Here is a 14,121-nt window from a genome sequence, read left to right as displayed (position 1 = left end):
TGAAAATTACCAACAGGAATATTTCCAGAGTGTAATCACAAAGAAAAAACAAAGATGCTTGCATACAGTGCTGTGGAAAAGTGTTATTTGTTTTATTTGTTTGCATATTTAATCACACTTAAAATTACTCAGATTATTAAACAAATTAATATTGCACAAAAGTATGCCCGAGTAAATACAAAAATGCAGTTTTGAAATTATGATTTCATTTATTAAAAGGCAAAAAAAGCGGTCCAAACTTGCCTGGCTGTATGTGAAAAAGTAATTGCACATCGCTGCGGATGAATTGTGGACCACTCTTTGCAGAATTGTTTTAGTTCAGGCACATTGGAGGTTTGGAGTTTTTTTTGGAGCATGAACAGCCTATTTAAGGTCATGCCACAGCATCTCAAACGGATTCAAGTATGGACTTGACTAGGTCACTCCGAAACCTTCATTTTGTTTTGTTTTTTTAGCCAGAGGTGGACTTGCTGTTGTGTTTCGTATCATTGTCCTGCTGCATAAACAAAGTGCACCTGAGCTTGAGGCCACAAACAGATGGCCGGACATTCTCCTTTAGGATTTTCTGGTACAGAGCAGAATTGATGGTTCAAATAATTATAGCAAGTGGTCCAGGTCCTGAAGCTGCAAGCAGCCCCAGACCTTCACGCTACCATCACCATGTCTGACTGTTGGGATGATGTGATTTTTATGAAATGCTGCGTTCGTTTTTAGCCAAATGTAACGGGACGCACACCTTCCAAAAAGTTTGATTTTTGCCTCATCAATCCACAGAATATTTGCCCAAAAGTCTAATCTAGATGTTTTTTTGAAAAAAGTGAGACAAGCATTTGTGTTTTTTGGCTTTAGCCTTGGAACTCTCCCATCAATGCCATTTTTGCCCAGTCTCTTTCCTATTGTTGAATCATGAGCACTGACCTTAAAGAGGAACTACAGTCTGCTCACATAATAAAAAATAAATAAAAAAAATTGCCAAATATGCTCCCTACACCTGGCTCAATCCATTTTAACTGTGGGCAGTTGCAGCCCTGCAGCTCTCATTAGCCCCCCATGACTGATCCCCCCCTCCCTTCCTGACAAACTCTCAGGAGAGTTGTGCATGATGTCATTAGCCTAGGCTTTTTACCAGACAAGAAATAGGAAGTGGGCTGTATAAGGTATTTACTGGCAGAAAAAAAATGTTTTACCACCCAAAGTTAAACCAACAAGGGCAGAGGATTTAAAAGATTGGAAGTTAAAAAAAAAAAAAAATGACTGAAGGTCCTCTTTAAAAGTGATTGTAAAGCCTCATTTTTTTTCCTATAAAAATAATAAACATGTTATACTTACCTGCTCTGTTGCAGTGGTTTTGCACAGAGCAGCCTGGATCTGCTTCTTGAGTCCCTCTTCTCTGCTCCTGGCTCCTACCTCCTGTTCAGTGCCCGCACAGCATGCAGCTTGCTATGGGGGGTACCCGAGCCGAGTCACAGCTCCCTGTGTCAATCCAGACACAGAGGCCCGACCTGGCCCAGCCCCCCTCTCCTGATTTTTTGGTTGACTTGAAATGACAGCAGCGGGAGCCAATGGCGCCACTGTTGTGTCTCAGCCAATCAGGACGACTTAGACACTCATGGACATCGCTGGACAGAGAGGGACCTCGGGGTAAGTGTTAGGGGGGCTGCTGCACACAGAAGGCTTTTTATCTTAACTAAATGGAATGCATTAATAGAAAAAAAAAAAAAAAACTCTGATTTTACAATCCCTTTAACCGAGGCAAGTGAGGCCTGCAGTTCTTTAGATGTTGCTCTGTTTTTTTTTTTAATGACCTCCTGGTGGGGACGTGGTCTTGGAGTAATTTTGGTAGGCCGACCACACCTTTGAAGGTTCAATACTGTTCAAAGTTTTCACCATGGTTCACTGGAGTCCCAAAGCCTTTGGCTTTGTAACCCTTTCCAGACTGTTCTCATCTGTTCTTAAATTTCTTTAGATCGCAGCATGATGTATTGCTTTTTGAGATCTTTTACTTCACTTCTTCACTTAGTCAGATAGTTTCTATTTAAACGATTTCTTGATTCAACAGGTCTGGCAGTAATCAGGCCTGGGTGTGGCAAGTAAAATGTAACTCTTTCCAAAATAATTTTTTCCCTTAATAAAAACATCATTTAACCACTTCAATACAGGGCATTTTCATCCCCTTACTGCCCAGGCCAATTTTCAGCGCTGTAAGATTTTAAATGACAATTGCGCAGTCATGCAAAACTGTAATCAATCTAAATTTTTATAATTTTTTTCCCCACAAATAAATCTTTATTTTGGTGGCATTTGATCATCTCTGCGGTTTTAATTTTTTTGCGTTATAAAACAAAAAATAAATAAGCGTAAATTTTGAAAGTTTAGGCCAATATATATTCTTCTACATATTTTTGGTAAAAAATATATAAAAATAAATAATAATACCAATAAGCGTATATTGATTGGTTTGTGCAAAAGTTATAGCGCCTACAAAATAGGTGATAGATTTAGGCATTTCTATTATTATTTTTACTAGTAATGGCAGTGACCTGTGATTTTTATTGTGACTGACATTGCGGCGGACAGATCGGACACTTTTGACACTATTTTGGGACCATTGACATATATACAGCGATCACTGCTAATAATATGCACCGATTACTGTATAAATGTCACTGGCAGGGAGGTGGTTAAAAAAATGCATTTACTCAGGTCATGTTTGTGGAATATTAACCACTCCATCCCCAGAAGTTTTTACACAGCACTGCGTTGCTTTAACTGACAATTGCGCGGTTTTTATTTTTTGTGCTATAAACAAAAAAGACAGACAATTTTGAATAAAAAAAAAATATTTAAATTTTTGCTATAAAACATTGCCAATTAAAAAAAAAAAAAAATGTTCTTCATCGGTTTAGGCCAATATGCATTCTGCTACATATTGTTGGTAAACAAATCCCAAAAGGGGAATATTGATTGGTTTGTGCAAAAGTTATTATGTCTACAAACTATGGGATTGGGGATTTTTATTTGTTTTACTAATTAATGGCGGCGATCAGCAATTTAGCTGGCTTACAACATTGTGGAGGACAAATTGGACACCAATACAGTGATCAGTGCTATAAAAAAAAAAAAATGCACTGATCCCGGTATAAATGACACTGGCAAGGAAGGGGTTAATAAGGAAGGGTTAAAGTGGATGTAAACCCATGCTCATCCTGTCTAAACTACTGCCATATTGGTTATCTATAAGGAGATAGATGCCTCCTGCATGTATCCTAACCTGTCAAATGTCTCCCCTCTGTCTGTTATGAGACCCGAAAAACTGCAAATTCTGTGGGTGGGTCTGTTGTCCGGAGCTTGGGGGGTGGAGTCGTGATGTCAGTAGACTCCCCGCCCACATCTACACTCCCCTTGTCAACATGCATTTTCTCCTGTGTATTTCTTACACCGAACTCCTGCTATGATCACTAACATCCAGTCAAACCCCAGAAATGTCACCCATGTCCAAATCATGCATAGGTGTGGAGCAGCCAATCCTGGAAGAGCTGCAGAAGAAATGAGGAGAGGATCTGAAGTACACAGAATGTCTCTCAGGCTTGCGCACGAGATATGTAAATCACCTGTCATTCACAGCAAGGGAAAAGAACTGACTCCTATTTTTCTGTCTGACCGTTTTTATCTCACCGAAATAAGATAAGAGGATTGCTCAGAGCTGGATTAACTCTTTGTGGCAAGACTGGGCACAGATTACATGAAATCCTACACTGTACAAGGTGCAAGCCTCATTTTACAAAGTGGAACTACATACATTTTTTCATCCTTCCGTCTATTAAATCTTCTGCCCTTGTTTTTACTTTGGATAGTAAAACATTTTTACAGCCCACCTTCCCGTTTCTTGTCTGGAAAAAAGCCTAGGCTTATAACATCATGCACAGCTCTCACTCTTGTGAGTGTTTGCTAGGAAGGAAGGGGGGGATGAGTCATAAGAGGGCCAATGAAAGCTGCAGGGCTGGAGGTGTGTGTCTGTGTAAATCCAGGAAGTGAACAGGCAGCAGCTTCAGCTGCCCACAGTTAAAATAGTTTCAGCCAGACTCAGGGTAGGGAGATTTCTGAAGCATATTTGGCAAATACAGAATCACAGTATATATAAATTGATATGCAAAGTGGTTGGAGGGAAGCTTCAGGATGGCAAAGATGTTTTTATTACAAATTATGTGAGCAGACTGCAGTTCCTCTTTAAGTGTGTCCCTGGGAGGTGCTTACTGTGTGGGGGACAAATACACTGGAGAAAGAGAGAGATTCACGTTTCAGCTTAGCTGAAACAAGATCTATTTTGCTCCCTGACATCAGCGGTCTGCCTTGTTTACATAGGCCAACCGCCGCTCCGTCTCCTCTGAATGATCGGCAGGTCGCAGCAGCCATCGTGGCTGCCAAACCTGCTGATTGGCCCCCAGCTGTGTCCAATCATGCACACACCCCCTATACCACGTGTAAAAAAAAAAAATGGTGCGCGATTTTGCACAGCTGGGCTGCCCTGCCTCCGTGTATATGTGGTGGGTGGTCCGGAACTTGTTAAAATGTGACAAATATGCAAAAAAAAATAAAAAAAAAATCTGAAAGGGGGCCAATTTTCATAGCACTGTACACAGAATGTATAGGCCAGATATTTTAAATTTTTTACGATAACACGCAGACAGGAAATCTGGTTGTCTGCCTCCTTGTTCCTTTCTGTAACTGCAAAAAGGAGCAGACTCCCTCTTGTTCCTCCCCACAAACATCCAGTATTTTAGTAGGATTCACTAGGATTCAAATCAAAACGAGCAATATAACCAGAAGGGTCGTATTAAAGCCCAACTCAAGGCAAAACTTTTTTTTTTTTTTGATGGAGTGAAGAAACATTTGAATCTACATGTAGTTTTCACTGTTGCCTTTGAACCCCTTGCATAGATCTCCCATCTCTTCCGTGTCGTCACCAGGGCAGGAAGAGAGGGGACTCTATCAAAAAGGGTCTCAATAAGAGCACGTTTGGTTTGGTAGAATGAGTGGGAAAGGGTTAATTTTTTTGTTTTTTGCACCCCTGTTGAGCAGATATCCCACACTTCCAGTGTGGTCACCACGGCACGTTCACGTGTTGATTATGAAGAAATGCTTATTAAAGTGGGAGTTCACCCAATTCGTTTTTTTTTCTCTTTTCCCCTTAGCTTCATGCTCGTTTTGTCTAGGGGAATCGGCTATTTGTTTTAAAATATGAGCCGTACTTACCGTTTTCGAGATGCATCTTCTCCGTCGCTTCCGGGTATGGGTCTTCGGGAGCGGGCGTTCCTTCTTGATTGACAGTCTTCCGAGAGGCTTCCGACGGTCGCATCCATCGCGTCACTCGTAGCCGAAAGAAGCCGAACGTCGGTGCGGCTCTATACTGCGCACCGACGTTCGGCTTCTTTCGGAAAATCGTGACGCGATGGATGCGACCGTCGGAAGCCTCTCGGAAGACTGTCAATCAAGAAGGAACGCCCAGTCCCGCAGCCCATACCCGGAAGCGGCGGAGAAGATGCATCTCGTAAACGGGTAAGTACGGATCATATTTTAAAACAACTAGCCGATTCCCCTAGACAAAACGAGCATCCATCTAAGGGAAAAAAGTGATCTCTATGGGTGAACCTCCGCTTTAACGCTCCTATAGCAATTATGTGTTTTTGTTGCTTTCTTGAAACAGCTTTGAGATGCTTGATAAAGGCTTGTGGAAGCGTTGCTTTTCTAGTGTTTAAAGTGGAAGTGATGTGGAGGAAATGATCTACTCTGAGGTGCGGTTAGGTTGTGATGCGATAGCAGACATTTCTGTGATTTTTCTGCAAGATGGATTTGTATACTTTGATCTCTGACACTTGGCTGGGTGCAGCTCAACTGTGCAGACACAAAGATTTTGCCGCTGACAATAATGCACAATTCCTCTACTCTACAAATACTGTCAGAATTGCTGGCTGGTTGATGCTTTTGTCTGCAAACACACATAAGCAAATGGTGTTACCACACGGCAGCTCTGTTTAAGCAAGAAGTGGCTGGAGCAGCTCTGTCATAGTTCTCTATTATTTCCCAGTGCATTCTGGGATACCTCATAAAAGCATCACACACCTTCATTTTTAACATGACACAACACAATGCTACCGCCGTGTGAACAGCAGTGTGTGGTGCCCATTGTAATATTAATGGCAGGCATTGAAGGGCGGTAATGAGGCTTTAAAATATCTGAATAGATGTTGCTTAAACACAGGGCATTGATGCATGTGTGAACAAGCTCTAAGAGACAGCAAGTAAGGGGAAAAAGAATTTTATATATATATATATATATATATATATATATATATATATATATATATATATATATATATATATATATATATATATATATACACATATATATATATATACACACATACACACACACACACACACACACACATATATATATACACACACACCAGCTGAAATTGGGCATTACACTGCTGGTATTTAGGGCATTGTAGATCCAGATCCTTTAAATTCGAGATCCACCAGAGATTTGAATTTAATATACACACACGCACAAAGTTATAATCTGGAACCTCACCACAGAAAGAGAGCCAACTACATTATTGCCCATTGAACTACTCAATTTACAGCCTTACATCTCACATTGATAACAGCAATAACTAAAAACACAAAAGAGAATCCGGTGCGCGCCAGCAAAGTCCTATATTTATTATACAGTATAAAACTAAATAAACTTGTAAACTCGGATGACTACTCGTCATCCACTCTGTCCACCATATTGATTCCATTTGGCTGAGCTACACATTTCAGAGAGCACCGATTGTGGTCAGTGAGTGTTAACCTAAAACATAGTGCAGATGAGTCTGTCAGAGTGGTGGGAGATATTATTAAATCTATTGCATGGCAAGGAAGAAGTGGTGCTCTTTTATCGGCATCTGTAGTTTGTGACTGCAATCCCCTTTGAAGTTCTGGGATTTGCAGCTCAACCACAAACTATTTTGGCAGACAGTCTGAATGATTTTTGTGGCCACTTCTGTGAGCAGCTTTTTTTTTTTTTTTTTAAATCAAAAATTACTACATACTTAGCTATGCTAATGCTCTTTTGTCTCTTGCTTTGGGGATAAACATCTAAAAAAGTATCACAAAAAAGCTGATAGTTTTAACTAGAACACGTACAGAAGATTAAGTACAAAAACGCTTAAAGCATTTGTTACCCTAAAAAAAATGAAAAAGGGATGCGTTCCCTTAAAGTATGTTACACAACACAGTTCCTGTTATGTGTAATTTGGCCTCCTGTATGACCTAAAATACCTGGCTGATCTCTTTCCCCTGTAAACTGACGACTACAGTTTATCATGGCTCCCGAGCCCTAACACCGTGGTCAGTTTCCATCCCTCCGTCATCCGCAGCTTTGCTCTGTCCTCTCCCCCCTCCATTCCCTGACCGTCAGCTCTGTCCACTCCTCAGCTCTCCCCTCCTGCTGCAATCATAACTATATTATGATCATGCCATCCCCTCTGTTAACTTCTACCTTACATTAGAACGTCTCCTCGGCTCTCTGCTTCCCTCCTCTCCTCCTCTGGTCAGCGGGAGTTCTCGGCCCCTCCCACTACAGCCGTCAGCCAGGGAGAGGAGAAAGTTGAGGAGTCACGTGAGCCCCAGGAGAGGTTCTGTTATAAGGTAGCATCTTTTTTATATAGCAAAGACACTGGGATACATGATGTTATTTGACAGAGGGGATGGCATGATCATAATATAGTGGCTTAACAACCACGTTAAGTAAAAATGCAATTGGGCTCAGGACAGTAAATGCCGTTTATGTAAAAGACTGAGGCCTTGTTCACCCCATGGTGCAGAGACATCAGTTTTTCTGCACACATTCTGAAAGGACTAAAAAAAAAAAAAAAAAAAAAAAAAAATGGTTCTCTATGTGCCATGTTTACACCACAGTGTGCAGATTTTTTTCTGCGCAGAAATCTGCAATGTGTATGCAGTTTTCTGCACATAAAAAAACCCGACATGACAACATTGGTGTGAAAAGGGCACATAACTGACACGCATGAAAACCGATGTAAACTGATGAGATTGATGCAAGTGAAATCTGCGCAGTTTACCCTTCAGTTCCCATCAGTATTAATGCACATATGGTGTGAACAAGCCCTGAAGGAAGGGGGCTTTGTCAACCGTTATTTAAAGTTGTTTGCCTTGATGGCTTCAAAAATCTAGATTTACAAGGGTGTAAATATGATGTCTAAAAAGCAAACAGAAACTCTATAAAATTATTCTGTAACACTTTTTCATATTTACCACAAAAGAAAATGTGAGGAAATATTTGTAATCATGAGAAAGAGATAGTGTGAGTAATATATATTACATACATACATACAACCCCACCTGTTGGACAAAAATGGTAATTAAAAGTAAAAAATTATTATTTTTATCCAAACTTTGGCAAAAAAAAAAACACACCACTGTCCACACATATAGTAAGGATGGCCAGATTTCTAGTGGCCCTTCAGTGGAAGCACCGTAACCCCCCCCCCTACACTTTCTGAACTCTATGCCAGAATTAAGGATGTGGAGGTCATGGAGTCCATGTCAGCTATATTGAGGGAGCGACTTGAACACTCGGCAACATGGGATCCATGGCATCGACGGATGGACCCACCCCTGTTCCATGAGACCCCCCCTCACACTCTGTATACCATGTGCACTCAGAGCCCAGGAGAGATGAGCCCAACTGATTGAGGTCTTTTCTCTACATCTCTCTCCCTCCCTCTTCCTCCTTTCACTCCCCTTTTCTGTTTTTCTCCTTCTTCCTCCCCGCTTTTTACTTTATTAAATTTTTTATTTATTTTTATTTCTGGAAAAGCAGGCCATGCATTCTATAGGAAAGCACATGCTAATGGAATGTCTGACAGACGACTTTTTACTACTGTTTTCCTCATATTGCATTCCTTGGTTTTATACAGTTCTAATCAAACCAATTATGCTACTGGACATTGTGTCTGAACTGTTGTATGGAGTCCATTTATGCCTTCTCTGGAGATATTTGCTTCTACTACTCTTTTTTTTTTTCTTTGCGTTTTTTTATTTTCACCTAACTGAGGTTTATAGTTTTTGTAATGAAACCGCAAAAAAATTATAAAAATTGACAATTATTAAAAAAAACTTCATGTTTTGCGAAAACGCAAATGTAGCTTACAGTCAATCTCCCGGCAAACAGCTACATAAATTTCTAATGCCGCGTACACACCATCACTTTATGTGATGAAAAAAAATGACGTTTTTAAAAACGTCACTTTAATTGACCGTGTGTGGGGGAAAACATCGTTTTATGTCTTGTAAAAAACGACTAAAAAAAATATTGAAGCATGCTTCAATTTTATGTGTCGTTTTTCAAAAGTGCACTTTTTACTTCACAAAAATTGACCGTGTGTAGCAAAAAACGTCGTTTTCTAAGACGTTTTTTCATCCACGCATGCCCAGAAGCTACTTATGAAGCAAGCTTCAATGGTAAAACGTGGTGGAACGTAACCTCACTTTGCAAGAACATTGTGAGAAAAACGATGGTGTGTAGGCAACTTCGTCTTTGAAAATTGAAGTTTCAAAAACGTCATTTTTTACTTCACAGAAAGTGTCGTTTTTTTCATCACATAAAGTGATGGTGTGTATGCGGCATAACACTTTAGCTGACAAATAATTACAAATTCTGCTCAGATTCACTGCACCTTCCATAGAAACCTCTCTGTCCCCAGCCCATATACCAAACAATGAAAAAGCATAAATAAGCAGGTTTCTGACGTAGGAAGCAGTATAGATATTCAGAAAGTAGCAGAGGTATGTGCGATTCTTTTTTTACACTGAACAGTCTTAAAGCGGAAGTAAACCCGTAGATTTAACAGTTTAAAAAACAGTTACATTACCGGTAACACAGCGGTAAGTTAAAGGAAGGTGGTGTGGCATGGGGGTCATCTTTACCACAGAGGGGCTTTAAAGTGGTTGTAAACCCATGAACAAAAAAATAAACCTGCAAGACAAAAAGGCATAATGAGCTAGTGTGCATAGCATACTAGCTCATTATGAATTACTTTCCTCAGACCGAAGCCCCCATAGCGGTCCTCATACACCAACATCCCTTCTGGAGTGACTTCCGGGTATCTTGGCACATGCTTAGGAGATATCTGGGGTAGCTGCAGGTAAGCCCTATTATAGGCTTACCTGTAGCAAAAAGTGGTTGCAAAAAGGGTTTACAACCACTTTAACCTACATGTTATCTTGGTAATCATTAGCACCTCTTTGGTAAGATTATCTATTCATGAACTGGATCATACACTGTACCTACAAAATCCTTAACTGTGTTCAAGTGTACCTTGGAGAATTAATGTTGTTTTGCAAAGGGTGGACACAGCAATTATTTATTTTGTTCTTTTTTTATGCATTTTGTACACGGTTAATTGGTAAATAAAAATAATTTGTTTCAATACTTTTTAAAGCATCCTCATTTACATTTTTTTTTTTCCATAAGTGCCTAAAGCTTTTGCACAGTATTGTACACGTATCTGAACTGGCCATTTTGCCTGGAGATCTACTTTAAAGCTTACTTGATGCAAGTTATGCGTTGCCATCACTGACCTCCTGCAACCACTGGCTGCCTTGCTTTTATGATTTGCACCTGCATTTTTTTTTTAAATCCTTACTCAGAACCGAGTGCTACTTTGTCTGGCTAACAGGACATATCAGGAATTTTGAGTATATGTGAGCACCTCATATACTTACCCTCTTACATGTGACAGTGCTCATTGGCCCAGGAGTATCACATAGGGGCAAGGAAGCAATTCATAACCCATAACCATGTGTAAGCTTTAACAAGTTAGTTTAAAGCTTACACAGTACTTTCTTTTCCAAGTCCTGGTGGCCAGGTATAGTGGTAGCAGCAAGGAAAGGCAAGTATACACTGCCGGGTAGACACAAAGCTAAGATCGTTATCCCAGGCTAGTTACATATGCTACAAGTCTGATGTCACAACTCCAACAAAACAAGAAGCTGTAAGAATAGGGAATCACATTTCGTAAAGGAAAATTTAAAAAGACTGTTTTCATGGATAGGATTTCCCATCAAATGACTTTATCAATATTTTGCACTGTCTTTCTTTGACCTCAATTTATCATCAACCGCTTCCCAATATATCAACAAAACAGAAATTTCTGAAAGCAAGAAGGTGCCTGTCCGAATCGCATGCAGTTTCCCCACAGCTCCAGTGTGAACCCAGGCTTGAGCTCACACAGGAGCAGTGCGGGAAACCACATGTGATTTGAAAAGGAATTGCACCGCAATACTGTTCAAATTTCATGCGATTCGAATCCATCCATTTTGTACTGAAGCACATCGCACCGCAAAGTATCGATTTTGGGCATCGGGAGCATTTTTACAAGTACTCCTGAAAATACTGAGTATCGGTACCGATATCAGTGCATTCATAATTGTCATAAACCAGAATTAAACCTCACTAGTGAATAAAAAAAAAATAAAAAAAAATGGTCATTGTATCTTCTAGTTCTGGTAATGCTCTAAAATTAGAATCTGATCCGATTCCACTTTCTAACTCGAAAATTTGGCAAAATCTCTTAAGTGAATCAGTTACATTTTTTATTTTATTTTTTAATTACCTGTTTCATTATCCCAAATTTGTCATGAACAATCTCTTCAACGCTTTTAATTTTGCTGAGAGTAGCTTGATGCTTGAATAACATGTCTTCCCTGTCTCGTAAACTCTGCTCCCGTTTTTTCAACTGAAGTGAATACTCATGCTGCGACATCCTTTCTTTCTACAGAAATACAAGTGCATTGTCATATGGCATTCGCAAAGCAAAGAAATCAAGTTTAAAAATAATTGTGATAAAAAAAAATTTAATCGGTTAAGCAATATACCACGATGGCCTTTAACACAAAGAAATGACCGAGTAGGTGCCACTTATTACTTTCTAAAGCATAGAAGATGTGGTGGGAGGGAAGGGACAGGGAACTAGAGACAGCAGAATCTGCAGCAGCTGTGAATAGTAACCACCAATTAGCCTAGAATTTCAGATTTTCCACTTAAACAGGAAGTAAACCCTTCCTTTCTTCTTCCCTGCAAAGTAAAGGCATAATGTGCTAGTATGTATTGCAAACTAGCACATTATGTGATACTTACCTGCAAACGAAGCTCGCATTGTACCCACTGCAGGCCGCATCCATCTTCGCCCATCTTCCTTCCGGGGCTCAGAGACTGGCTGGAGCCGCATGACGTCAATCCTTTGCATGTGTGCGGGAGACGCCAGTCAACGGCACATTTGCCTGAAGAAACAGTACGGGCTGCCATTCCACGCTTAGGAGATATTTACAGTACCTATAGGTAAGCCTTATTCTAGGCTTACCTATAGGTACAATTTACAAATGTAGGTTTACAACGTCTTTAAGCTTTGAAGATGAAAGCTGGAAGCTCATTGGTTGCACAGCATATGTGAAGTCTCAAAAGGCACTTCCACCTTAAAGCTGAACTCCATTTCGAAGAGCCAAAAGTGATATGGATCCATCTTTTGTGCAAATGCTTTAGTTATTCCAGCTTTTACCTTGTAAAAAACCCGAATAATGAACGTCTCTTATTTGCTCTCTGTTGGTCTGCTAAAGCTCAAGGTTATTTTTTTTATTTTGAAGAGATACAAAAACACGTAAGTTATGTGTAATAGTGTGTATCACATTACCTCCAGGCAGCTGCTGCTGTTAAAAAGCTTCCGTTAAGTCCCCCCTTCAGAGCTGCTGGATACCGAGTGGCTGTGAATAGAAGCTGCTCTTACTGAGATAGAGGAGATTCTGCCATCACCTGCTATTCCTCCATTCACAGAAAGTGATGCATTGTGGAAGAATAGCAATATGCAGAAAATAAATTGCTGTTAACCTTTAAACAGTTTTAAAGGAGACCATGAACAGAAGATCTTTACCAGAAGCAGCCAGCCATTGACAGGTAATAGGATGCACATTCATTATAGATAACAAATGTGTTTGATGCTGTATCCAAAAAAAGAAATACATTTTGGCTTTAAATATACCAAAACACTTATATGAAAGCCTGTCGTTAGCTATTTTTGGCATGTATCAAACAGACCTGTTGATCATGTCAGAAATTCAGAGTTGTCCTGTGTTCAGTGCTTACTTCCTGTAATATCCCAAAGACCGCCCTCCCAGTCCTCATCTTAGAACTATAGAATGATTAGACTTCACGTTATATGAAGATGGGAGAGTGGTTGGGTATGATAAACTTTGGCAAAAGAAAACTGGGCAGGGCTGAAAAAACTCAATTAAAAAAATACTGGGCTAGATTCACGTAGCTGCGCCCCTTCTTACGGCGGCGCAGCGTATCGTATTTACGCTACCCTGCCGCAACTTACAGGAGCAAGTGCTGTATTCACAAAGCACTTGCTCCGTAAGTTGCGGCGGCGTAGCGTAAATGGGGCCAGCGTAAGCCCGCGTAATTCAAATGTGGAAGGGGGGCGTGTTTTATGCTAATATGTGATGACCTGACGTGATTTACGAACGGCGCATGCGCCGTCCGTGTACATATCCCAGTGTGCATTGCTTCAAATGACGTCGCAAGGACGTCATCGGTTTCGACGTGAACGTAAATTACGTCCAGCCCTATTCGCGAACGACTTACGCAAACAATTAAAATTTCGAAGCGGGAACGACGTCCATACTTGGCATTGGCTGCGCCACCTAATAGCAGGAGCAACGTTACGCCGAAAACGACTTACGCAAACGATGTAAAAAACTACCGCCGGGCGCACGTATGTTTGTGAATCGGCGTAACTAGGTAATTTGCATAATCTACGCCGAAAACGACGGGAGCGCCACCTAGCGGCCAGCGTGAGAATGCACCCTAAGATACGACGGCGTAAGAGACTTATGCCAGTCGTGTCTTAGGCTAATGTCGGCGTATCTTGCTTTCTGAATACAGAAAGAAGATACGCCGGCGCAGATTTAAATTTATGCGGCGTATCTATACATACGCCGGCGTAAATTCTCTCTAAATCTAGCCCAATCTGTTGTCAGCCTACAACTGGACTC

The 14,121-nt window shown here is 40.5% G+C and overlaps 1 protein-coding gene across 2 annotated transcripts in view; it reads right to left on the bottom strand.

Annotated features, from left to right (window-relative positions):
* The window catches only part of CCDC138 (coiled-coil domain containing 138), a 74,026-nt gene that overhangs the window by 48,927 nt on the left and 10,978 nt on the right, over positions 1-14,121 (bottom strand). For both annotated transcript variants that reach the window (XM_040336473.1, XM_040336472.1), the window contains exon 6: positions 11,688-11,846. In XM_040336473.1, the coding sequence (XP_040192407.1) occupies positions 11,688-11,846 (159 nt within the window). The remainder of the gene's footprint in view (positions 1-11,687; positions 11,847-14,121) is intronic.

Source organism: Rana temporaria, chromosome 2 (genome assembly GCF_905171775.1).
Source record: "Rana temporaria chromosome 2, aRanTem1.1, whole genome shotgun sequence".
In the NCBI taxonomy this organism is placed as follows: Eukaryota; Metazoa; Chordata; class Amphibia; order Anura; family Ranidae; genus Rana; species Rana temporaria.
The sequence above is the reverse complement of the archived record's forward strand: the minus strand, read 5'-3'. Positions and strand labels throughout refer to the sequence as shown.